This window comes from Struthio camelus, chromosome 3 (genome assembly GCF_040807025.1).
Source record: "Struthio camelus isolate bStrCam1 chromosome 3, bStrCam1.hap1, whole genome shotgun sequence".
Taxonomy (NCBI): Eukaryota; Metazoa; Chordata; class Aves; order Struthioniformes; family Struthionidae; genus Struthio; species Struthio camelus.
In genome coordinates, this window is record NC_090944.1 from 41689118 (window position 1) to 41714784 (window position 25667).

A 25667-nucleotide genomic window follows, 5' to 3' on the forward strand; every position below is an offset into this window, starting at 1 on the left:
TCCTTAAGATTGTCCTGTTGCAGTCTTCCAGATGCAGTGGGTATTTGATATGAGATGAAATGTACAAGAATATTAGGCTTATTTATGAATTGAAAGAGAGAAATATACAGTAATTGTGTTTCCTTCCATTCTTGCTATATAAACTTTTTTCTCATCTATGCAGGAGGTTGCATCAGCAATTTGAAAGCTATAAAGAACAAGTAAGAAAGATAGGGGAAGAAGCCCGCCGTTACCAGGGAGAGCACAAGGATGATGCTCCGACATGTGGAATCTGTCATAAAACAAAGTTTGCAGATGGTTGTGGCCATTTATGCTCTTATTGCCGGACCAAGTTTTGTGCTCGATGCGGAGGTCGTGTCTCTCTACGATCAAACAATGTAAGTGTTCTGATGTGTGCTCTTAAGAAAAAGCCTCCTTGGCATTGTCAAAATACAGTTTGCTCACCTTAAGTTTGGCATTTCATGCTTCATTTTACTTGAACATTTCATTCATCATTTTGTTATGAGGTGTAGGTATAAATGGAATCATATATTTAATAATTGTGGAGATGCAGGATTCACAGAGTTAGTTAATTAAAATAAGAGAATACGTAGAATATGGTTGTACTGAGTGATGCTTGAAGAAAACATTCTTGTTCTGGTCAGAATGGAAGAAAGAAACCTTCTGCTGAGGTAAAACTCCATACTGAGAAATTCTGATTGAACTCTTATTTTGTGTCTCTTTTAAAAAGCTTTTCATACACATTTTTAGATTTCTCTTACATAAAATCAATCCTTTTTTGGTTAAGACAAAATCTTTCTTACTACACTGAGAGAGTAATGTCAGTATGTTTTTAATTAAGTTTAAAAATGAAACTCTGGATTTATCTAGATTAGGTATCCTACTTTAAGGTGGGTGTGATTTGTCTTTCTCCCTCTGACTTGCACGCAGTTAGCTGCAGTAGCTGTCCACAAAAGTGAAGGCTGTCCTGGGATAGCCTCTGTTCAGTCAGTCCATTGCAAGGAGCTGGCTATGCACTTGTATGGGATTGGTAGGCTCTGTATTTGGAAGGCCATTATCCAACATTTATTTTTGGCTCATCATCTAGTGCTGTGGTGTGTTATAAAATATTTTACAAATACCCTTTTACTGCATGAATACTTATATTAACTATCATGGGATGAGATAACTTTCTGCAGAGGGCTTCAAGGTGCCAGTCTTTTGTATGGGGAGCTCACCTTTTTGCATCTGTAGAAATACAGTAAAAAGTGGTTATGAAATCTACAGCAGATAATCACATTCACAGGAGAACTAGTTTATGACCTTTTGACTTTCTTTGGGCTCAAACTTGGCTTCTGAAATTTCATGTAAACCAAACCAAAATGACTCTGCAAAATACCAATTTTATCTTTGTTTTGGGAGCTTTCCGTAACCCTAATGTACGTGTGAGTGTATTAACTTAAATTAAATTAATTTTCTGAAAAAGTAATGCAGATGTGATGGGTGAAAGTTAAGTGGATGCATTATATTGTATCACCTGCAGGTGGTATCATTAGAACAAGTCTGAAAATCTTGTTTACTTTGATATATTAGCTTATAATATTAATTGGAGTATATCAAGCGCACTTTATCTTTACTCAGAAAGAAATTGAACATATTTTAATTGTTTTTCACTTACTATTGCAAGTCAGAAACGGAAACTGTGAAAGTTTCCATTCATTTGTAACTTCTATATTGTTTGTTATATTGTTCATACTTCTATATGTTTGGGTGGGGATATGTGTTTTCTACATATGCAATGGTGTAACCTTTTTATTTAAAGCCTTTTTTTTGAAATCTTATGTTTTTAGCTCTTTGTAGAGAGTTTATTAGAATTGCATTTCTTTGAAATCTGCCTATTAATACTTGCCTACTTTGTTCTTTTTCTCTTCTTTTTCCTTTTCTCTTTTTATTCTGCTTCCTTGGATGCTTTCCCAAAGGAGGATAAAGTGGTTAGAATCCATGCTTTTTATCATTTATTATTATAATGTTGTTAGTTAACTGGGAAACATACTCATGTCAAAAACTGAACTGAAATTCTAAAATGATCCAAAGGGGAGGGGGGAAGAGTAGCAAAGCTCACAGCCAGACCCCTCCCATCCCCTAGCTGAACAAAACCGCTAAAGATAGCCCAGCAAGAAAAGCTAAGACTGTTCTTAGTTTTTGTGCAGTTGTCAAAATTAGGACAATTGAAGCAATTCATTAAAAACTGAGGATTATTAATCCCAATAGACTAAAAAGTAGAGGAAGCAATAAAATATAATGAAGCAACGAAATATAATAAAGCATTATTTTGTAAAAATGACTTTGGTTAGTGATCTGACTTTTTGCATGCAAGGTCCTTCCATCTGCTTCAGGACATCTAATTTAATATTTTAAATGTAATTTTACACTGATTTATATTGTTTGCTGTGTTTCACTTCTGGCTGCAGCAAAAATTCAGGGAATTCTTCTGAAATCATCCTTTTGATTTTACTTTTGAAATATTTGCCTGGACAAAAGATGACCTTTTAAAGCCGTACATAAATGTAGTGGGTACGACGGAGTGAATCCATTGTAAATGAGTAAGGGTACATTTCAAAAAATGGTAAAACTGCTTTGGGACCAAATGCAATAGTGGCCTATTCAGCGTTCATTCCTGTGCCTCTTCAGAAATAGGTCTGTGTAGTTTCCACTTTTTCTCTGTATCCTCTGCAAAGAGAGAGTGGTGGCAGTACTCAGGCAGGAGGCTGCATGTCTGCTTAATTCCTGTTCTCAGGCAGGTCTAGAAAAGCTGTTCCTAGCTTTTAACTTGGAGACTTAGTGGGAAGTAGCCAGCTTCACTGTCACTTCAGCTGAAATGAATGTAAAGTCATTGCAACCCAACATAGCTTTTGACTTGCAGATGATGTTGCTACACTTGTATTATGAAGTGGTGGTGTTCCACAGCTAATATCATAGCACAGCTATAAACTGCAATTAGTACAAAGCTTACAGAAGTTAGTGCAAAGCTTACAGAAAAATGCTTTCTCTGTGCATTAGAGTATGTCTTTCTTTAGGCAAGAGTGTTGTGAGAACCAGTTTGTGTAGCCTGGCAATGGGAAGGGGAGCTGTCAACTCTTTCGAGAGTTCTGGTTGCGTCAAGTGCAGCAGCATCTACTGCTGCTGCTTACGCACATACTTTATGTTATCGTAGCTATAGAATTTGGTTTTCACACCAATTCTTGACGAGGTGCTACCCAAATCAGGGAGGATGAATAACTATGCTCGCAAGCATCAGTAACAACTGTTAAAGACAGCTCTTTATAGGGGAGATGAAATGGTTCCCTCATGTCTGTCTCTGAGTTGTTCTCTGTTCTCTGCTTTCTGGTTCCTAATGGACCTGGTTGTATTTCTAATGGCTATGAAGTTTGGCTTGCTACAGCTTCATTCCACTGTTTTCTATGTGCTGCTCTGAACAAAGTAGTGAAACAACCCAGTACTTTTGATCTTTTCCATTCTATTAGTCTAAATCACTTAGGATAGAGAGAGAAGTTTCCACTTGATATTGATTTGTTTCTAAAGCAGTGCATCATTGATGACTCCACTGGGGTATATCAAAAGGCTAGTGCTCTTGCAGCAGAAACAGCTTTAGGACCAGATACAGCAAAGCTCTTAAGTGCTCTGAAAGTGCCACTTAGATACCATTTAGCCGCCTAGGTTTGGGAGAGCAATCCAGGCGAACCTGGATTATATATTCTTGATTTGATGAGGTGACAGCTTAGGTGTGTATCTTCGACTGATGCCATTTGAAACGCAGAAAATAGGCCTCACAGCACTTAAGTTCCCTGAAGACGCGCGCTGAAGACATACCTAACTCATTTGGATTGTCCTAACTTCAGTTAAAGATATCCTTGTTGTTTGCACTTGCCTTGGTTTAGGTTTTGCCATTGCTGAACTCCAAGCTTCCACATGCCAAGAAAATGGCCTAATATCATACATGAACATATCATTTATACCTTGTGATGAAGCTGGACCCACTTCTGATTCACAGCTGAAAAATTATGGGGGTCAGCAGGAGATTATACAGTAATTGAGACTAATTATATGAGGAGCATAGGGAGCTTTTTTATAAAGTACAATTGCTTTAACAATGCCTTTGTCTGGGTGCTAACAGACCATATGGTATGAATTAATTAAAAAGGTGGTTAAATAATTGGCAAGTAATGTCACTTATAAGCAGAACAATGGGTAAAATTTGTATAAAGCAACACCAGAAAGAAAAATATTATTTGTTGATTATTTTCAGTGGCTCAACATTCCTGACTAATCTACCTGTAGGGACAAACCTTTCTTTACCTGGTGAGTTTAATGTTAGTAAAGAAGTTTTATAAATGTGTAGGTGACTCTTGTTCTTGCCATGTTAATTTTTACCACTTGAAATGATATTAATATTCAAGCATGTGCACCACGTTCCTATAAGCTAGGGATTCATAAGCTGGAAAGGATGGTCAACCGTGAATTACCAAAGTGTCAAGCCCAGAAAAAGTCAAGCATGACCCCAGATTCAAGATATTTCTGGCAGAGATGAAGATTTAAGCCAGTGGTGGTAGCGCTAATGAGACCTCACCTTGGATGTCGTGTGCCATATGTTACCCATCTTTGATAAAGATAAATTCAAGCTGTGAAGGGTACAAAGAAAGTCATACAAAGGAATGAAGAGTTCATCCTATGAGATAAGACTAGTGAGATTAGAGAGACAAAAGCTAGGGAAATTATAACTGATATCTAGAAATACAGTAAGTTTAAATAATAAGCAGTAGAAATAACCATTAAACTAGAAGTAAGCCCAAATGCATGTAAATTGGCCATAAATGCTTTTGGCTTGGGAGAATATTTTTGCAATTGGTAGCGTAAAGCTTTGGTAAAATCTTTGGTATGACTCATTGGAAGGAAAGCATAACTCAGTAAAGTTTTAAAGGCGAATTTAAGAAAGGATTTATATGATGTGGTTACTTGCGACTGCAAGGGTATGTATGTGATCCCTTACGATCCCTTAGCTACTCTTTGCTAAGATATTTTAAAAAATGTGGTACAGATGATGTAATAATTTAGGGAAAGCTTCTGGAGCTGTTCTTTACCTTTTAAGTAAATACTAAATATCTTTGAAGGACTGTTTAAAAAATATAGACCAGAAATTAGTATATGCAGTTTCCTCTCCCTACTTAAAATAGTATATGACATCCCAAAATATTAATTCCTTGTAGTGGGAGTCAGTAGGCATCCTAATTTTATTATGAGAGTTCTGTGATTGCAGTGCACTTACAAAATGAATTGATAGTAACTGATACATCCTAGTGGCTAATGAGGCACATACCTTTTAATGATTCTTGTTCAAATATGTCAAAGGGCATTACTAAATGTGTATTTTAAGTTCTTGCATGTGCTTTGGGTATTGGTTAGCTTTTCATATTTTTCACTCATATCTATTCTTTCTTCACATGGTTGCAGACAGACTACATTTAACAGGAGCATTTTCAGATGAGAGGACTATTAACTTAGTTGCTAAATTCAGGCTTAAATTTAGTTGTTCAGTGAGAGTATTCACTGTTTTCATACTGTTAGCAATAATGTCAGCAGTGGTTCTGTTCACTGAAAACAGTATGGCATACAGAAAAAAAAATGTCCTCATTCACATGACCTTAGTATTCAGAAACCGTGTTAATGCTATTATGGCAACCTGTTTGTTGTGAGCACTGAACGTTGTGTATACGTTGTAAGAAACTAGAATATTAGTAACAGGATTTTACAGGAGGCGTTTCAAAAGGAAGTAATGTAGCTGCTTAGAAAAAAGCTGGCAGGAGTGACTCTCTTATTTGGTGTTTTCTAGATATTTTACAGAGTTTCTCACGGAATGGCAGCACTTCTGCCCCGGATCGTACTATTTCTGTTCCATACACCAGCGTTTTAATTGCTGACATAGTGATGGGTTTGTTAATTTACTTGTTCCCATTTTATTTACCCTTCTCTCTGAGGTGAACTATCGGTGTGAGCAGAGCAGTGGAGAAGAGATCAAAATGTCTGGCTGATGCTTCTCTGCAATTTGGCAAGGAATGGGCAGAACCTTGATTCAATCCTCCCAAAACTGTAGCTATCACTGCTTGTTCTTTTCTTTGCTGCACTTGTGCCTGAGACTTGAATAGCAAAAGACACCTGATAATAAAACGTGATATTTGCATTGTTCCTGTAAAAACTTCTTCCTAATATTTGCTTACATAGTGTACAAAGATAAATTGCCTTTATAAAAACATCTAATGCATGAAGGTGTATAGCTTTGTTTCTCTCTTCTTAAGGAAATAGAGAGACTCTTCAAGGTACGAAAGCAGTCTTGAATGAGAGAAGACAATTTCTTCAAAGCAAAATCAAAGTGTTTTGTGGGATGGGGTAGATGTTTTGAACTATGTGAAATTCATACAACACGGTGACAGAAAGAATTAGGTGGAAGATTACTGCCTCAGTGTAAGTCATATATTTTTTTCTCTAGAAATTAGTCTACCATCTCATAGACTTCACTAAGATTGCAATTTTTGATCAAATTAGAAGTGAAAATAGATGGGAACAAATTATGTTCCTTAAAAATAGTTGTGTTACCGTTCTTCCATTTTTTCCAGAAATGTTGGTTGTGCAGAATAGAGCAGTTTGATGACTCATTTTTCTATTTACATATGTAAAGGATGATTGAGAGGAAATCAGGATATGAAATACATGACAGATAAAAAGTGATTTAACTGAACTTTGTGCTATGTGATTGTGGAAAATACTGTCAACTGTAAGTGCTGAGATACTAGGGATTGACATTTCTGATCTAGGTTTGACGAAAATTATTTTCATTTTATGATTATGATGTCAGTGGTTTATATTCTGAAAGACAGACAACTTGGAAAGATTTCTCTAATTGTATGTCAGGTGCTTCTACAGGGTGTTTGTCATCTAATTCCTTTAAATGATACTTAACATTTGTTTACATAATGGCTTGCTAATTTAAGCCTTAACAATTTGAATGCATATGCTATGCAATTCAGCTGTGTAGTAATGGTTTTACCAGAAGTTTTTAATACTGTCGGAACAAAATTTCTGGATTGTCAAGAATGTTTTTACATTTCCTTTCACAGAAGTCTTATGTCAAATTGTCCATTAACAGGCTAATTTATGTAAGTGCTGACTAACACAGCTGTATCACCAAAAATTTTTCCTCAAAAGGAGGTAAAATTACATGGCAAATTGCAAAGTGATAGCGGATAAATTATCTCTCTGTAGCATTCAGCATAATTTGTTTCCTAAAAGATTTCATTTTCATATGCATCAGGGAAGAAGCACTGCTTTTCAAAAATCACTCACTAAAACTGCTGCTTTCAGCGGATAAAAGAAGAAAAAAGATAAAGAAGTCCTGTAAGAAGATGAAGAAATCTACCTCAAATAAGTTACAGAGCACTTCCTCTTCCTGCAGAGTTAGTTCACTGTCAAACAAGTCTTAATGTTATAATTTTTAAAATAAAACTTAAAAATGAGCTTGCTCCCCATCAAGTTTGTCGAAGCAACCGTGTTCGGCTTCACTTTAATACCTGTTTTTCAGTGTGCAGCTAGCATATACGATTAGTTTGTCCTTGTATACAAAAGCCGGTAGCTAATGCTCAGTATACCTAGGCTCTGAAGTTAACCTGGTCAAAGCTTCTTCATTTAATTCTTTTACTGTGGAGGAATCACTAGGCAGCTTATTTTTTTCTTTTCTTCTCTTTTTTTCCCCCCTGTAGCTTTAGATCCACATAAATTCCATAACCAGACGCTTGTACTGCTGTGGTTTATCCAGGGTTAGCTTTCCTGTTAGCCAAACATTTAAACTATTTACTTTGTATGTGATTCTACTTCTGATGACTAAGGAAACGTATTGCCACTGCAACCTTCTTTCTTAACCTTTGGTAGAGGGTTCCTGAATCTTTTGTGGCTGTCTTTGCTGTTAGCGTGCATGCTAAATAGCAGAGCGGTCAGTGGAAACCCTGCTTAAACAACATGGGAAAATCCGTGAGGTATAATGGAGCCTAAACAAAAACAAACTCTGTAATTCCCTGCAGCATTATTAATGGTCATCATCTGTTAACTTATTTTGGGGGGTCTTTTATGTTAAGTATATTTGTTTCGAATTAACTGATTCAAGATAAAGAATGTGGATTTTTTTTTTTTTGGTTAAGAAAATGTCAGCAACACCTTGGAGCCTAAAAATTCCTCTTCTTGCAAAAACTTGTCTTAACAAAATAAATATTGTATTGATAAAATCTCAGGGGTCAATAAGACTGTTTCTGAGACCTTTATTCCACCTCCTGCTTGTATAATCTTAAATATATTGTGAGGATACATGTCTACCCATATAAATACTGCATGTATTCTAACAAAGGAAGTACAGGGCAGAATAACCTTCTGAACAACCTTATTGACCTTTCAGATCTCTAAATCATTAAAGATAATTAAATCAGTTATATAGTCATTATAAATCATTATTTGCAGATTTGTCTTTCCAAAAAATACAGTGTGCCAGAAGAACCTGCACCTCGTAACTTGGAATGTTTATGTATGTTTTGACATGCATGATGAAAAATAAAAGAGGCAAGGATCTTTAAGGCCGTTTTTGCCACCTGTTTCCCCATTGTAACTCACACCCTTTAAAAGCAGCGTACGCAAATTCTCCTTAGCTTCTGCTAGGGAATAGTTCTGTGACTTACCACTTTTGACAAATGAATTCTAGAATTTTGTATCATTCAAAAAGAGCGCTAAAAAGTATTAAGCTTTTTTAGCTCAGCGTTCAGAAAGAAAAAATAAAGCTAACTAACTTTAAGCTTTTGATCCAATTAAGTCGGTGATATAAAGCAGAGCAGCACTAACAGGAGAGCAGTAGAGTGATTTCTCCCAGGAATACTTTGTAGCCTCGTGATTAGGACATTTTCTTAGACATGAGAGATCAGTGTTGAACTTCATGGTGATTAAAGCTTGCTTTCCCAGGTAGGAATATGGTGCTCTCATCACTGAAGCGAAGAGGAGCACCTTCCTACCTGAGTTCTTCTGTCAGTCTCACCAAAGAAGTCAGGATGGCACATGTTGAAATGTTTTTTTTTTCTAGACTTTGTTTTTGTGCAAAAGTATACATTGATTTCACATTTAGATTCAACTTTTCTGGAAATGTATTTGTTAGTATTTTTTAAATCAGTTACTCTGCTTGACTTTTAGAGATATGTCTTCACAATAAAAGATACTAGCAAATTAAGTTCTAACATTCCACACTTTTAAAGCTAGATCTGCTTAAATAGGCATTTTTTAAAGTAATGGGTAAGGACTGACTTTTTTCAGTAAAAGATAAGTGTGTGATTTTTCACTGTTATTTAAAACAAAATCACATATGCTGAATACCTAAGAAAAGTTTAATCTGAGTTTAAAAAAAAACAGCTTTTTTATGGCATGAAACAGAAATGGTACATATAGCTGATCACAGTAGATGCTCCATTGATTTGCTCACACTACAACAATAAAATTAGCTACTTTGCCTTCTGGGAGGAGGCTGTCAGTTTCTTTTGTATTGTCAGTGTTTGTGTTTTATATAATTTTCTCATCTGAACAGAGAATACTTTTTCCCGGGTTGACACTGATTACCCAGAAGTGTGTCGTTTTGTAGCGCTAAACACTTAAGAGATATCTTACTTTTTTTCTTATGTATTCTTATGTATTAATGAAATTTTAAAAAGTATAAAGCAATAGATTTCACTTCTCTTTTTTTTAACACTGTTCCCTTTAACACCGTTCCTAGGTTATTCCTTAACCTAGGACTAAAGTAAGATTTAGTAACTTGATGTTTTTAAAAACTTCCAGTATCATCTGTATGAACAGATGTTTCCCCTTTAATTCCTTTTTTACATTTTCAGGTAATAAATACTGTTAACTTAAATAACCAAGCTTCGATTGATTCATGAAAATTTGAAAGTATTAAGGATAGATGACATTAAGGGATTGAGATATAGCTCTGGCTTCAGAAAATGTAACAATATAGAAAAAAATTTGTTCACTTATCTGTTAAGAATGTATTGATCTATTCCCTAAATCTCTGTAAGTAAAGAGGTGGGATAAGGATCTTGTGTAAGGGCAAATATTTTTCATATTTGCATCAACTGCAAATGTGTATGACTGAGATGAGGTTTATTGTAAATAAACATGAGTGTTGCACTTTAAGAAGAAAGAGCACAAAGAAAGCAGAAAACATTAGCAGTGGTGCAATATTAAGAAGCCATGTGCTCTTGTACCTTAAATTAATCAATATTGGCGCTATAAACACTGAATGAGATTTGGAAGATCTCAAGAGGTTATAAAATATAGGAGTTAACTACTGTCTGCATAGTTAGCTGAAACCAGAACTAATTAGAATTTTGTAATTTGAACCCTTTTATAACAAAATAATGAAAGTGTGTACGCTTAAGTAATTGTTCACACTAAAGGCATATGACTAACACTGCTACTGAACAGATTCTGATCCCTTTCTCTTCAGTGCAGTCCAGCATTGAAAATGAACAAGTGTGACCATATAGATTTATTATGATAATATACGTTTATCTGGTCCAAGTTAAAAGGAAACAGCATAAACCGTTTGAATCAGACACAATTATGATCATTCTTGATTGGTCAAAAATATTTATATAATTTTATAAAATTAGAACAAAAGAATCAGCCTATTAAAAAAATGCTAACATGATGCAAGGAACTGTGTTTATAAACATGAAATCAGTTTTTCTTTCTACATCTCATTGCTTAGACTTATTAATAATGAGATTGGAAGTGTTTGATCATCCTTTTTCCTGTGATTGTGCCATCAAAAAGATTTGCAGGTAGCTATAATGACAGATGTATACAATTACAATACTAACTTTAAATTGGGCATTTCTTCTTTATTGGGGAATTTCTTCTTTAACAAGACCTTTTAGAAATAAACTCTTATTGCTAACTCATTGCTAACTCTCTCAGTAAATACTAAGGCTTATATTATAATAAATATTTCAAGCTTATACAGTAAGTACTTAAGGCTCATATCTTTTCCTGTTGTTTGGGGGGGGTAGGGCTGGTTAGATGCTGACAGCATATCTGTATAGATGGATTAGGGCTCTAGAGTCATATGAATAATTGTTTGGGAATGTGGCCAAGTCCCTCAATTCTCTTTCATACCAGCTGACACCCATCTTTATTCCTGAAGATGGTCATCATATTTAGCTTAGCTGTTAAGTGTGCTCACTTCTGCTTTGCCAGAATGTGTGTTCAGATGAATAATCATTATCGAAGCATGGTCATTCTACGGATCTGTTTCTCCTCCTCCAGAGCTAGAGACAGAAAGCAACAGAAAGTAACCAAAGCAAAATTCAGCCTTAAATCCATGCAAAAATAGGATACTGCAAGCTACAGTTTCAACTAAGTGGCCACCATACTTACTTGAAACTGTTGTTGCTGTCATTCAGCATATGTACATTTAGTTGTCTTGATTTTCCTCAAGATACTACTTTTTCATATCCTTTAATTCATTATATGAATCGCTTTGCATTTATTATTACCTTTTGATAACAAGGCAAATCCAATCTCATTACCATTAATGAGAGACTCTCACTTTTCCAGTATCATATAGCCAAAAATTGCATTGACCTTTTCATTGCTATTATCCAATTTGCAGTCACTATTATTTCTGAATTTATTTTGCCCTGTTGCGTTTCAAATTAAGCCAACAATTTTCTTTGCAAGGTACTGTGTATTTACGGTGGTTTTGTTAGCTTCATTTCTCTGATGGAATAACGTATTAGTTGTCAGCAGTACAGAAATGGGTGGTATCAGTAGAGATTTCTAACGCGCTATATACCATATATTACAAATACAGAAATTTTCTTTCTGCGATGACATATAGAACTAATGAACTACACTATGTTCATAAAAGAGATGTATAACTCATGATATTTGACAGGAATATACTTATATTCATAATACGAGTTTTAGAAACCAAAAGTTTAAAATGTCTGTTAGTGTAATACTTATCTCCATTGTGCTGCATGCCATGTCTTTTCAGTCTGAATCTCAGTCTGTAAAGAAGTCATCTTGGAGTACAAAAGCCAGGAGTTTGAAGTAAAAAGATGGCTATTCCAGAGATTGCAAATGGTATAGGTAACTTTAATTTGTCCATGCTTAGCTCCTCTGAAATCAGACTTGTACATTTTTATTGTATCAAAATGTTAGGGAATAATTTCATTCTGTTAGATAGAATTAAAACTGTTTGAAATTAATGATTAGGTTAGGTGAAGGACAATGTGGAAGCCAGTATCTTCTAGCTCAGTGAGGATGGGGCAAATGTGACTGTAACTCACTTTCCCACTGTACATCTGTACAGCGAGTCTAATAATTGGAAGTGAATTAATGTTGTGCAATGCTTTGATAATAGAAATTAAGTAAAAGTACCGTTATTGCTGTTAACAACCATGTAATGTGCTTATATTTGTTATATATATATTGTTACACTTGTGCTGTGTCAGATCACAGTTGCCTAATACTTACCCAGCATTTGTTCATGTCAGAGGCAGCCTGATAATCGAGGAAACATGTGGCAGTTGGAATCACAGATGTGCATAATCTTGAGCTATTCTTTGAATGTTTCACGTAAATGTATCTGAAATTCATACATGTTGAGTGGAGGACTGCGTATGCAACACAGCAGCTTTGGCAAGCCCAGGGAGGTTGCTTTTGCATTCTGTCATCCACAGCTTCAGTTAGGATGGGAAAAAGCTCTGGCAGTATACGTCTAAGGGGAAACTGCGTGCACGCAGGTGGGGGATGTCCAGGAGCATGGGATCGAGCAGGCAGCACGTCCCAAGGAGATCTCAACAAAAAAGTAACGAGTGAGGATCTACAGCCAAGGTACAGGGGTTATAGGAAAAAACTCCAAGGGCAAATTGTGCAGAAGTGGTTTCATGGAAGCCACTGCAAGCTGCTGGATGTAGAACAGAGCAGAAGGGAAGAGCTTCCTTTGCAAAGACAAACGGGGCAGGCAAACATTTCAAATCTTCTGAATGTTAATGTATTTCACCCAGAAGATAAGACACTTGGTATCCATTCTAGTTGATATTCTGATGGAATTTAGCTTGAGAGACTGGAGACAGTGTTGGTCTCCCTTTTTTTTAAAAGACAGTGTGGAAGCAGATCTGAATAGCAAATGTGCAGAAAACCCAGCCCAGGAAAACGCCTAGCCTTTGTTTAGACTCAGGCGCTTGAAGGAATTTGTTACTCAGTGGTGTAGCTGGGGGAATATCGTACAGCAGCAGAGCTATCTGGTGATGTCCAAACAAACAGCTCGGTTAGAATTAGCGGTCCTCCCACAGTGCCTAATGGAGGAGTTTTTTAGCTGAGCAATGTACTTTCAGTTTTTTCCAGTAGCATTCTGTTTTCTAGATATACTTGTTTTTCATTGCTGTGAAACAATCTAACCTAATTGAAATTGTGCCGGCCAGTGATTTGAGAACAGTCCTCCTGTGTAAGGATATAGTTTTTAACATGCTTTCATTAAAGAGTTACTGGAAGGTTTCTCCTGGTCCTATTCTCCTGGATCATCCTTCTGTAAAAGACCTTAGATTTTGCTAACTGAAACCCCTCTGTTCATCTTCCAGGGATTTTGGTTCTTCACGGTCATTACAGAAATGGTATACCTCCCTCTCCTGGGCACAAGAGAACTCTTTCATTTAAACTCAAGTTGATTTGACAGCCCAGAACGTGCCCCTCGCTCCCCTAAGAGATTTTCTTAAGCAGTTTATTTTCTTCCTGAAATGTGTACATTTCAGCTTGAATCATTATGGCCTTGATTCATGTAAGATCCTCTCAGGTGCTGGGATTTTAAACTGATCTATAGATTTTTGGACCAAGTATGACTTATTATACATTTAATATTTCTATAGTTATTAATGCTGCACAGTTACAATTCTTTGCTGTTAGTTGTTAGAAAATGATGTAGAGACATTAAACAGAACTAAATTTAGCATCTGAATTATGGGGCTGTTCTGTTGAAAGATACAGAGATTTCCAGTGTTAATTTTTTAAAAAATTGTGTTACAAAAATTTGATAAGATTTATGACCTATTAAGCATTGTGAGAAACTGACAAATAGAAAAAAAATTCTGGAGAACAAAGTAATTATTAGGACTAGATATAATCTGCTCTCTCTGTCTCTTTTTGTAATAAATAACCTTAATCCTCATCCAGGATTAAAATTCAGTGTATTTTTAGCCATGCTATGTCCTACATAAATGATACTTCCATCTATGTTTTTATATCTTTTATATCTTTCACTTCCTGGAGCCTTTCATGCTTCTACATAACAGGTGGATGGTGCCATCTATATATATTCAATTCTGCAATTAGTGAGGGCTTATGACAGTTCGTCATGGATACACCTGCCGTACATGATTTTATTAAATATAATGTATGAGGTTGAGGATAGAACTGTGTATGTCAACCAAGCAAATCTACAGAGAGAGTTTCTGTAACTTTTTTTCCTTTTTTTTTTGGATTCCCTTAATGTGTGGACCCTCTCCCTCAAACTGTTGCATAAAATGATATAAAATATTTGCTACTGTTTAATGGTTAGAGATTAAGAAGTGAATATCTGCAGAAAACGTAATCTGTATCTCCTTAAGCAGGAGACAAAGCCGAATCACGTTTAAATACAAACTGAGATTTCCAAAGAGTTACAGGTTCCTTAGTCTCAAAGTTTAATCACTTAGTGGGCAGTTTCAGTATACTAAGCTAAACACGCAGTAACTAATTTTTATGCAACAGGTTTAAATGTTTTTTCTCTGTGATGTATTACATTTGTAATTACCTTGTCCATAAAAAGCAGAGTCCCATAGCAAAAAATTGTTATTGATCAGTTTTGTGAAAATGATTGGGGTTATTATGTTGTAAAAAGTTGAGCATTTTGAGAAATATGTATTATAATTATTGTAGACCAGATGTTGCTAGGATCCTCTACAAATATTTGGTGGCATGCATCCACCAAATGTATTTTTTTACTTACATAGGCATGCATCAGTCAGGCTCCTTTTTCTCTTCTGTAACCTTTTCTAGCCAAATAGCTTCTACAAGTGGACACAGGGCAGTTGAAGATCAATCCAGCAAACCACTCACAGGACCTTTCACAGCCTGACAGCTTTAACCCTTAGGATAATGTGGGTCGGTCATTATAGCTGTAGAGAAGTCAGCTTTCCTAGCCCGTTCCAGGGACTGATCTGACTATCTTTGTGGGTGGGTTAAAGAAACCACAGGGACAACTTCTTGGCTGTGTAAGGACAATGTAGCAGGAAAAGCAACAAGCTGGAGTAGTGAATTAAAATAGAGGAAGATTTCTTCCCCCTGCTTTTCCTGTATTATTTTGTTTTTTGTCACTATCCTTTCGGCATATAAATTAAGTTACTCTTACCTATCTGTGCATATCCTGTGTTGCAGGTTATACCCCTTTGCTGTATACATCTATGCATATGTTTTTCTGATGGTTCAGCTGGGGTTCAGTTGAGTATGTTGCTTACATTAAAGGAGCTACCTTCATGGTCTCTTGTGCAGACCTGTAAAGTGGAGGCTGCTGGGGTGTCCAAGAGAGATTAGATCAACACACTTACCTGCCAGCCTGGGTGGGAAGCATTTCCAGGTGAAAAACCAATGTTATATGTGAGCTGTGTCTAAAGAGTTTGTGTTACACTTACTGGCGATGTAGTCAGTGTCCTCCGAGTGACAAGTTGCTCTGAATCAGACTGAATTGGCTCTGAATCTGCCTCTAGCTCTGTTAACTGCATTGATTAAGGGCTCTGTTTAGCTTGTGGGAAACATAGGCAAATAGTGTCCTACTAGATGCTGTGGAGTCTTAGCTTTTAGCTTTGTATATAGTTACTGCTTTCTTCAGTGAATTTACTGGATTTAATCCTGTGATTTGATGCACTAAATAATAGTTCATTTTCAGTGTAAAGAGTGTAGATTTTTGAAACTTTGTTTTGGAAAGATGTCCTCTTGAAATCCTCATTTAATCCTTTTCTTTTTTAAAGGGAGATAATACTTTATACAATCAGTGATATGCAGTTTGTCAACATCCTTATTAGTTTGTGTTCATTTTTCATTTTGTTCTCAACTTTTTCCTATTATTGCCTGCAAATTTGTAAATTATATTATTATTATTAGTGTTGCTTACAAACTTCTTTTCTTCCATTATGAGTTAATATGTTATTGTTTATTTTGTGCATATACTGCACTTAGCATCTTACCTTGTTTAATAAACTAGCATGATACAAAAGCAACTTTGTAGCTATCAAGTGGATTAAAATTAGTTAAATGATAAATCACAGAGCTAATTCAAAACAAGAGTCCACATAAAAATGATTGTCTTTCTATTGAAGTCCCACAAAGATCAGATTTTGTGTTTAGCTACCTTTTTTTAAAAAGCCTTTTTTTAGGAGTGCTAAATTATGGAAAGAACAGCTTCCTGATGTACAGCATCCTACATTGCTGGCAAGTTGGCTGTCCATCCTGGCTGTTTTCTCAAAACTCATAACACATATTGTGCTATCTACCCTTTCACTTGGTTAAGTCTTCCACTTGTTTGACAGCAATCTGCGTTTTATTGTTTCTTTATAGAACTGTTCATATGCCACTAAGAACTCTATTTTTTGGCTGCATCTGTGTTATAAATGTAGATATTACAAAGGTGATGAGTTGACAGATCACCTTTTCCTCCTTGCTTCTCTTCTTGATTTTATTTTTCTGTCCTTTTAAGTATATAACCTGCTCAGCAAATATTTTAACCGTAATTGCTATTTCTTAGCAGTTTATCTTGCTGAATAGCTGAAAGGTACATACGCTGTTAGCCTTTTTCCTCTGGGTCTATGAGCATTCTTGGATGGCTAACATTAGCTGCCCAGTAATTTCCTTTTCCACTTTAAATGTCACATAGTATTGTATTAAACAAGTGCAATGATTCATGTATTTCAAACAACAGGGAAAGAGAAAAGTGTTCAAGGTTAAAACACTGTATAGCAACTTTCAGGCTTCTGTCTTGTAAACTCTCTGGAGTGACTAAGTGTGGCAAATACTATAAATGTTTCAAAAAGAAAAATCTCTTGTGCTTGCACACCAAGTGACATGGCTTGCAACAATTTCAAGCAAAATGATTACATGCCTATATATAGTAATATTTCTTATGGAGGATAAATAAATATATACAGATTTAGAAACTACAAGAAAAAAGTCTTTTCTACATTGATTTAGTTTGAAAGACAGCCATTAAAATCATATAAAAACTTGATGCAATAGTCCATCTTCTATGCAACGAGCTTCACATTCAGACAGGATCGAAGCAGCAAATGCTTCAAAAAGGAAGAGAGAACAAGACTTAAGCATAAATCAAAAGCTAGAAATACTCTTATCGCCAATGTTAAAAAAAAGTTTCTTCTATTGGTTGAACATGAAACTTCAGAATAGTTCTTTTTTACTTAAAATAGGCAGGACAAAAAGAAGTAAAGGATTTGTAAATAAAAGATGGTAATCCTGAGTGATTATTATAGAAGCAGCCCAAATTGCTGTGTTTCCCTTCAGAGCTTTCGTTTCTCACTTTCAATCTGCCCCTTTCAATCTGTTGCCTACTGTAAGGAAACGGCTGCTTCCTTAGTAAGCTCTTTTGTTAGGTGGCTTGTTTTAGTGCACGTGCGTGTGTGTAGGTTCATTAATGTCAATGTTGATTGATTTTGCATGAATAGACATAAAGCTTACCAAAAATGCATTTGTGTTTAAAGAGAAAGAAAGCCCCAAATCCCCCATATATCTTCCCTTTTTTTTGACCTCTAAAACCAAATTAAAAGCATCTGAAAAACTGTAGAATGAAACTTTTAAAAATCAACCAAAATATCATTTTAGATCTGGGGGAAGGAAGAACCATTCCCTTTGAAATCAATGTTATTTGTCCATGCATCATCTCTGTTTCAAATGAATTCACCTTTCTGAAGTGTGACAACAAGACGTCTCCGTTTTGTTGTTTCTCTAACAAACTTGTTTCCTTTTTAATTTGTCGTATTTGTCCCATTTTCTCCATATTGTCTCTCTCTGAAATTTTCTCTTCCGTTTGTTCTTGTCTCTTTAGATTTGTTTTCCTCTTCACCGTACTTTGAACCTTTGCACCTATTTGTCCCTATCCTCTTGGGCTTTCTTTGTTCTACCGGTCTCATCCCACAAGTCTTCCTTTCTTTCCCTATATTCTTTTGTGTACAGACAATAAAGAGCAGAAGTGGTTAAGAGAAAGTTATTAAAGAGCACAGAGCCAGAAGAGTCTGACCTCCAGTAAACCAGTTGTATTTAAGCTGGGATAAACCCATGGTTTTAGTATAATCACTAAAACTTACTGAGACAACCAGAGTAGAACAGTACTAACCTTATTAATATGTACTCTATTGACCTGATTAAAGTATTTCAATATAGAGTTGAAATTAATTGTAAACTAGTGAGAAATATAAATGAATGGTTAAACTTGCATTTTTAATGCAAGATAAACTTGCAGATACTAATGGAATAAAATCTTCTAGAAAACCCTAAATAAAAACCCATGTCTGTGGATGAGGATGAAATTGTCTGATTTGTCTGTTATGTCTGTTTTGGGTTTAAATAAACAAAGTTGTTTTGTTTGGCTGGGCTGACGCTGGTAGGTATGTTATGTGATCTGAATTATTAAAAAAATGTTCTAAAATGCATCCAGGAGAACATGCACAGGTCAAATCAGGACTAGGAAGAAAGGTACTGTGCACAAAAGATTATTGGGAATGGTGGATTAAAATGGTCTTTTCAGCTGGAAAAAAAGGGTCAAGCTTTCTGGATCCAGCAAAGAGCTCGGTGTGTCTGAAAGCTGGGTTTCTTCAGGTGTGTCTCATGATCAGCTGATAAATACTGCTGCTTCCTACAAACCTCACAGTTTGTGTTTAGTGTTCAGTTATGTTAAATATGACTAAATAATGAACATTAAATGCACTTAAGATGTAGGAAAGATGATTACGGTTTTAAATAGGAAGAAGAGGGAGGTGTATGTCTCTACAATTCAGTGGTTAAATATGTCTGGATCAAAGTTTAGGCAGCAGTAGCTCCACGCCAGCAGCTCTGGAAGCTGTTAAGGAAGGCTGCCTTCTACCAAGCACGTAATGAGGCTGTTCCCTCCTCGGGTGCTCAAATTGTAGCTCTTTCTGCTGCACAGGATGCAAGTGCCTGGGGAGCCAGCATTTCAGAGGAATCTAGCTGCCCATTAAATTTCTGTTAGTTCCAGTTGTGCACAGAAACCTGACACCTATAGATCAGTTACCTGGCTCAAAAGACTGCCTGTTTCTGTTATATCGTTATATCTGGGCTGTACATTTGATCACAAAACGTCTTTGCCAATATATAAATGTGGGCCAATGGCTCATGATCGCTATATTTGTACCAGAATGGAGGACACATCTCTGTTTTTCTGATGCTGAAAGGGCTGGATATACTTAACTGTGACCTCTTCCTCCCATACCTTTAAGTCATCACTGCACAATGTCTCTTATTTGTTTAGGAAATGCAAAGCCTCATTAGATATCTGTGAATGTGCAGGTAAGTGCAGAAGATCAGAATGGTTGTCTAATCATCTAGCAAAGTTCTGATCTCAATTCTTGAACCTGTTTTTGTAACAGTAGCCGCATCAGATAATGAAATACCATCACTGTTTGAATTTCCCAGCTGTAATGTTCTGCACTGCTTTACATCTTCTTACCTTACTGAAACTCCCTTCTTTCCATGTGTGATCTGCCAGTGGTATTGTAAAATACCGACAGCAGACTTCTGAAACTGATACCAATGATGGTCTGTGGATTGGCTGTCAACAGTGCATTGTTTAGATCAGTTCAAAAACTTAAGATATTCTTAAACTGGCATGAAACTCCTACTGCATTTTCCTGCCCTATTTTCCTTTTTCTTATCTTCTGAATCTTCCATGTTCAGTCTCACAGTTGTTTACCCCTTTCTCAGTCATCCTGCAGTCTTTACTCTCCTAAAAATCTACACTTTTCCTTACCAAAAATATATTGCTTTTCCCCATTTTTTTAATCTTAGATATCGACTCAATTCTGTTGTAGAACACTGACATGCTCTCTTCCCCTTCCTCAAATCTTCCATCCCAGATTTACTGAGGTTCCTTTGTGCTCGAGCTTGATAGCACAGATAGCACAGACAGCACAGACTTAATCAACTTAGCCTCAGACTCTGCACCTGGAGCAAGAGGTGGGAGAATTAAGAGAAAGGACCATGGACATCCCAGAAGGTAGGATCAACAAAGATGAAATTAAAAAAAAAAGTCTTTGTCATCCTTGCGGTAAGGGCATAACTGCAAATAACATAGCTTTTGCAGAAGTGGAGGTCAGACTGCTGATAAGGCAGAATATCACATAAAAAAGAAGCATATGTTTGTTTTCAAAATAGCTGTTACAAATATTTAAGAAGCTACAGTGATCATATCCAAGTTGGGAAAATGTGCCTTCTGTAATATAAACACTCCATGCATTTTCAGATACTAGTTTAGGCCTTGCAAATAACATAAAAACCATAAGTATATGTAGTTACGTGAAGGAAGCTACATCATGAATTTGTTTATCATATATAGGGCATAATCCTATTTTATGTTCTGTCAAAAACCCTTACTGGGCAGTACTAACTGCTGTAAAATAGTTTTGTATAAGTAGGTGCCGTATGATACTTAACATTCCCAAAACTTGCAAAATTCTGTGTATATATATTTCCACTGTGGTGATATTTTTTTAATTCTGAAGACTGAATGCACCAGCTACATATGAATAATCTAAAACCAATGATGTGCGACTGTCATTTAATACAATTTTGCTGTTTCACTATGAACATGCTTACATTCACTTAAAAATATTAAAACACAAAGGGTCAAATTGGTAGAATGGTACCATTATTCAGTTTATTTATAGGTTTATTTGGCTTGTGTTTAGTATTGTATCTGTATGTGATATTAAAGAGTATTTGTAATAGATCAGTTGGGGAGGATTTCAGCATCTCTGTTTGGCTCTCAGCCTCTGAGGGGCAGCAGCAGGGGCCCTCACTGTCCCTGGCAGCAGTGGTTGGCCTGGGCTGTGTGCTGGGCTTGCAGGCGCAGGAGGAGGCATACCTTCAGTGCCACCTTTTCCCTCACTGAATCACGTGCAAACTAGAGACCTGGTTTCACAACTTGGTTATAAGGCTCTTGAGAGTCTTATCTAGGCTTCATGTGGAACTGGGGGTGTGGGAGCTCTATGCAAAGCTCAGCAGCCAGAATTTCCCAGTGTATGAGTTGGTGGGGAACAGAAGGAAATTCTGGGTAAGCAGAGTTAGTAATCATCCACCTTGATTGCCTGCAAGGCAGCACGTACACAGACAGTCAATCAGGATAGTCAGAGAAGGCCTCAGTCAAGCTGCACAGCAGAGATCACTGCAACGAAATTATTCTGCAGTGTGACAAAAATTTGCTCCCTCTCCTCCCAGCCGTGGTGCTTCGGGTATTTGTTTAAACGGACAGATATGCACTGCATACACTTCCTTATGCTCCCTGGACAGGTAGTTTTTCTCATGTCATCAGGAAGGATCTTTGTCCTAACACAGTTGTCGCTCTGCTATCCGTTCAACTCATGAGACATTCCCAGTGGGGAACTCTTGACCTGCCAGCCTTCCTCTGCTGCTTTCTATCCCTACTTTCCCAGGCTATAACCATACTCTTCCTCACAACCCCTGGATTTTTACATCCTGTCTGCATAGCGCTCAGTCACTCTCGGCTCCCCAGTCTCTTCCAAGCAGTTTCTGTAAACTTCACTTCTCTCTCGTGTCCACTGCTCTTTCCCCTGCATTGTCTCTGCAGTCAGAGCCACCCGAACAGGCCTCCTTGTCACCCCCTGCTCCTAGTAGTTGTTGAGACCACTGTGTTCCTCTGAGTCGCTCACAAGTAATGCGCATTCACAGATTGGGGACCCCTAGTTTAAGTCTTAGCAGACTTTCTCTGGTGAATCTAGAGGGAACACCTTCAGCTTTTCACACCTTATTTCAACACAAAATAAACAAAATCACTAGAGACTGTGTATTATAAGTTTAAGATGATCTAGTTCTCGCTCACTCATATGGGAGGCTTTCAAACACTCAGTCACTGCACCAAGAAGTGGTGGTGGTAATCTACAACTCCAGGATAGCTGAGGGAAGTAGCTTTGTTTATAGACTGTCATGCACTCCTGGAAGAAAATACATCGGCTTATTCACTGCTGTGGGCTTACGTAGCCACTTTTGTGACTAGAGTGTCTCTCTCACTGAGAACTTTTCAGATTTTATGCATTATTTGCTTTAAGGTTGAACTCTATGTAGATAGTGAGGCAACAAAGAGGCAGACCTTCTAGCAGTGGAGAATTATGAATGTAGTAATAGTTAATGTAGTTAAAAATCTGTAATGTTAAGATATTTAGATTTCTCAGTACTTCATTCATACGGAATCACAGAATAGCTGAGGTCGGAAGGCACCTCTAGAGACTGTCTGGTCCAACCACCTGCTCAGAGCATGTCAACTAGAGTAGACTGCCATGGCCATGTCCAGTTAGGTTTTGAATATCTCGAGGTTGTAGACTCTACAGGCTTTCTGGGCAATATTATGTTTTCTTTGTTTTCTTGGAGTTTGAGAAAATCAGAATTTAGCTCATGCTTATCAAGTCTCTTATAAACTCCTTCACTTGACCCACTCACTGTTGCTTCCAAGATTTTATCTTTTACCTCAAGAATTCCACTCTGCCGTTTAACTGTGTTTCCATTTTGACTCATCTTCTTTACCACTTCTCTGCGTCTACACATTTCCAATTTTTCTTCATGAATTATTTTTTATTCTATTAAAAAATCCTCCCTTGCCTCTCTGCTAGCTTTTTGGACACAGTTTTTATGAAAGAATAGCACAGAAACATAAATAATGTTGTTGTAATGTAAGCTTTTGCAAAAAAGATAAACACGCTCATGCACTGTTAAAGACAAACTGGTTCTGTGGGTATACTTTTACTACAATTTGTAATGATATGAGTTGATAAATGGAGTAGAAAGCTTCTGGTGGGATCTCTATCTTTTGAATGAGAACTAAAATTTGATAGCAGTACTAACTGTAAGCTGTTTATGCCATTTATCTTATTTTGTTAGACTTCTGTCATTTTAAAAAGTATTTTTGTTGATATTCTGTGTATATCTGTAACAATGGAAACCATAGTGATTAAAAGGAGTGTAGTTGATGCCTCTGTGGCTCATCAAGGCAGCCAAATGTTCAAATAGTTAGACAAATCTTTTTGTTGTTTTGTATGATTAGAAGAAGGAACAAAAAGGACCTAATGATTTCTAGTGTAGTCTAATGGTCTGTGGAAAATGGAGACTGATATTATGGAAAGTATGACTAGTAATTTGCGGATACTACATTACCAGAAAGATACTAAAAAATTGAAGGAAGTTCAGGCAAGAGAAACTAAATTGAAAGAGAAATTGATAGATCAATTTATGAGGAAAATGTGAAAGCACAAACAGAGCTTTCTGAAGCAGTGTGATTAGTGTTGGGAGTTAATTTTACGGTTCCTGAGGAAGTAAAAAGACCAAGAATGAAACTAGGTATTATCAACAAGATGAGTAAGGGGGGAAGGAGTGTAGCAATATGGAAAGAATGGCATTACATGCCATAAGGTTAACTGGGGATGAATCAAACCATTGGGATGTTTAGGACTGTTGACGAGTGTCAAGAAAAGTGGTCTAAGCCTTATCATGATCACCTGTGGATGAATAAAGCCCGTACTGTCTGACACTCCATAAAATTTTCTCAAGGGTTTGATTTGTTTCCAAAAATGAAATTTTCAAGCCCAGAACAAATCAGCCCCAACTATTGAGTACTACTTCCTGAGTCCCTTTGAATTTTAACCAGCCAAGTTTGAGACAAAACTCCCCTTTCATCCTTTCCCCCCTTCTGCTGGTAGTCTCTTGACTATGATAGTCTCTTCCATTTCCCTCATAAGTTTATAAGTTTTGAACATTTTAGTTAGAAGCAGACCTAAAAACAGGCATACCAAACACAAAAAGCAGAGCTGCAAGGAAGTTGAGGTCAGGATTTCACAGACTGAGGTCAGGATTTCACAGATTTGTCCAAGCTGTAGTCTTGCTTTATAGGATCACAACTGTAACAAAGTCAATCAATGCAATTTTTGTAGTATGAGCTTAGTGAAGTGTGTTAATTCATTTATTTGTACAGTAGATGAAGAAATATTTGTAGGGAGAGAAATTTTAAAACTACGGCATGAAAAACGGCTGGTATGAATTTTTAGACAAAAAATATTAATTCTCCATTAGCGATGCTGGTTTCTTCCTCACTTGAACTGCAGAGGCTGGAGATTCTGCAGCATTCTCAAAGAAGCACGTTGTGATGCTCACTTGAATCTGGATGTGGGCTATTTTAGAGGTACTCTTTCCTATGTTCCCTTTATGATTACTTGAATTTATCACTTTTGATTCTCAGTTTGCTGCAGAATTACTTTTGAGAATGTTTAATTTTTGTGGTAGTTGTTGGGAGCTTTCAGAAAGATGGGCAGCTGCATCTGAGAGATTTTGTCAACAAGGCCTGTGTAGAAAGTTAGTTATTTTCTGTTTTAATTGTATCTTAAAATGACTAGTAATGCTGCTGCTAGCAGCAACGTCAACAAAACTGTCTTAAAAACTTCTGGTGTTAACTCCTTGAATTATTACTCCACTGCATGTTTTTTGCATGTCTTTATTGGTAGTTTGTAATTGTGGGTTTAGAAACATAGGCCAGGAATAAGTTTCTTGAGATTAACATAGGTTTCAGTTGCTTAAAAGTAGATCTCTCATGCCATTCTTGATGTCCTTTGGTATAAGATATATGCATATGGCTGGCAGATGTGACAGAGGTCTTGTGGCAGGCTTGTGCCGTTTTTAAGTGGCATGTGGCAGCCAGGTGGGGTATGCTGACATATCTCTAATGACACTAGCCTATGATTAGGAAAATGGTTTCATTTTATTTTGATACGTGTACTTCAGGGTGAGTGGGTTCTCCTTTGATTCTCTAGACGTCAGTTGACAGTAATGGGAAGTTAAATACCTGGCATGCCTATGGGCATCTACATGTAGACATAGAAATTTAAGAGTCTTCCTGTCATCCTTAATCGTGCACAGAGGATTTGATTTGGAAAGTTAACATCTCAGTTATTTAACTATGAAAGGCAAGCGGAAAAAGAGTATGAAACGATATCTCTGGTAAAAGGGGAAAATTCCAATATGGGAAGCTTTTAAAGCTACCTCATAAACGTTGTCAGTGCAAACATTTAAATGACAACACAAAGTTTAAGATGACAAGTAGTTCTATGAGCTGTGGGCCTCTTTCCTTATGAACACGTCTTGAGGTTGAATTGCTACATAGATTCTGTGATCCTCAAAGGATTGCACTAATGAAATATTTATAGGGCTTTTACAGAGCTGCCTATTTCATGAGACTTTTAAGAACATAATACCTTGAAGGCTTCTGTGTTTGTATA

At 36.6% G+C, this 25667-nt stretch overlaps 1 protein-coding gene across 39 annotated transcripts in view; it reads left to right on the forward strand.

Annotated features, from left to right (window-relative positions):
• The window catches only part of RIMS1 (regulating synaptic membrane exocytosis 1), a 361088-nt gene that overhangs the window by 122312 nt on the left and 213109 nt on the right, over positions 1-25667 (forward strand). For 37 of the 39 annotated variants that reach the window (XM_068937510.1, XM_068937548.1, XM_068937509.1 and 34 more), the window contains 2 exons: positions 164-377; positions 1959-1970. In XM_068937510.1, the coding sequence (XP_068793611.1) occupies positions 164-377; positions 1959-1970 (226 nt within the window). The remainder of the gene's footprint in view (positions 1-163; positions 378-1958; positions 1971-25667) is intronic. The other 2 variants (XM_068937511.1, XM_068937547.1) reach the window with 1 other exon arrangement.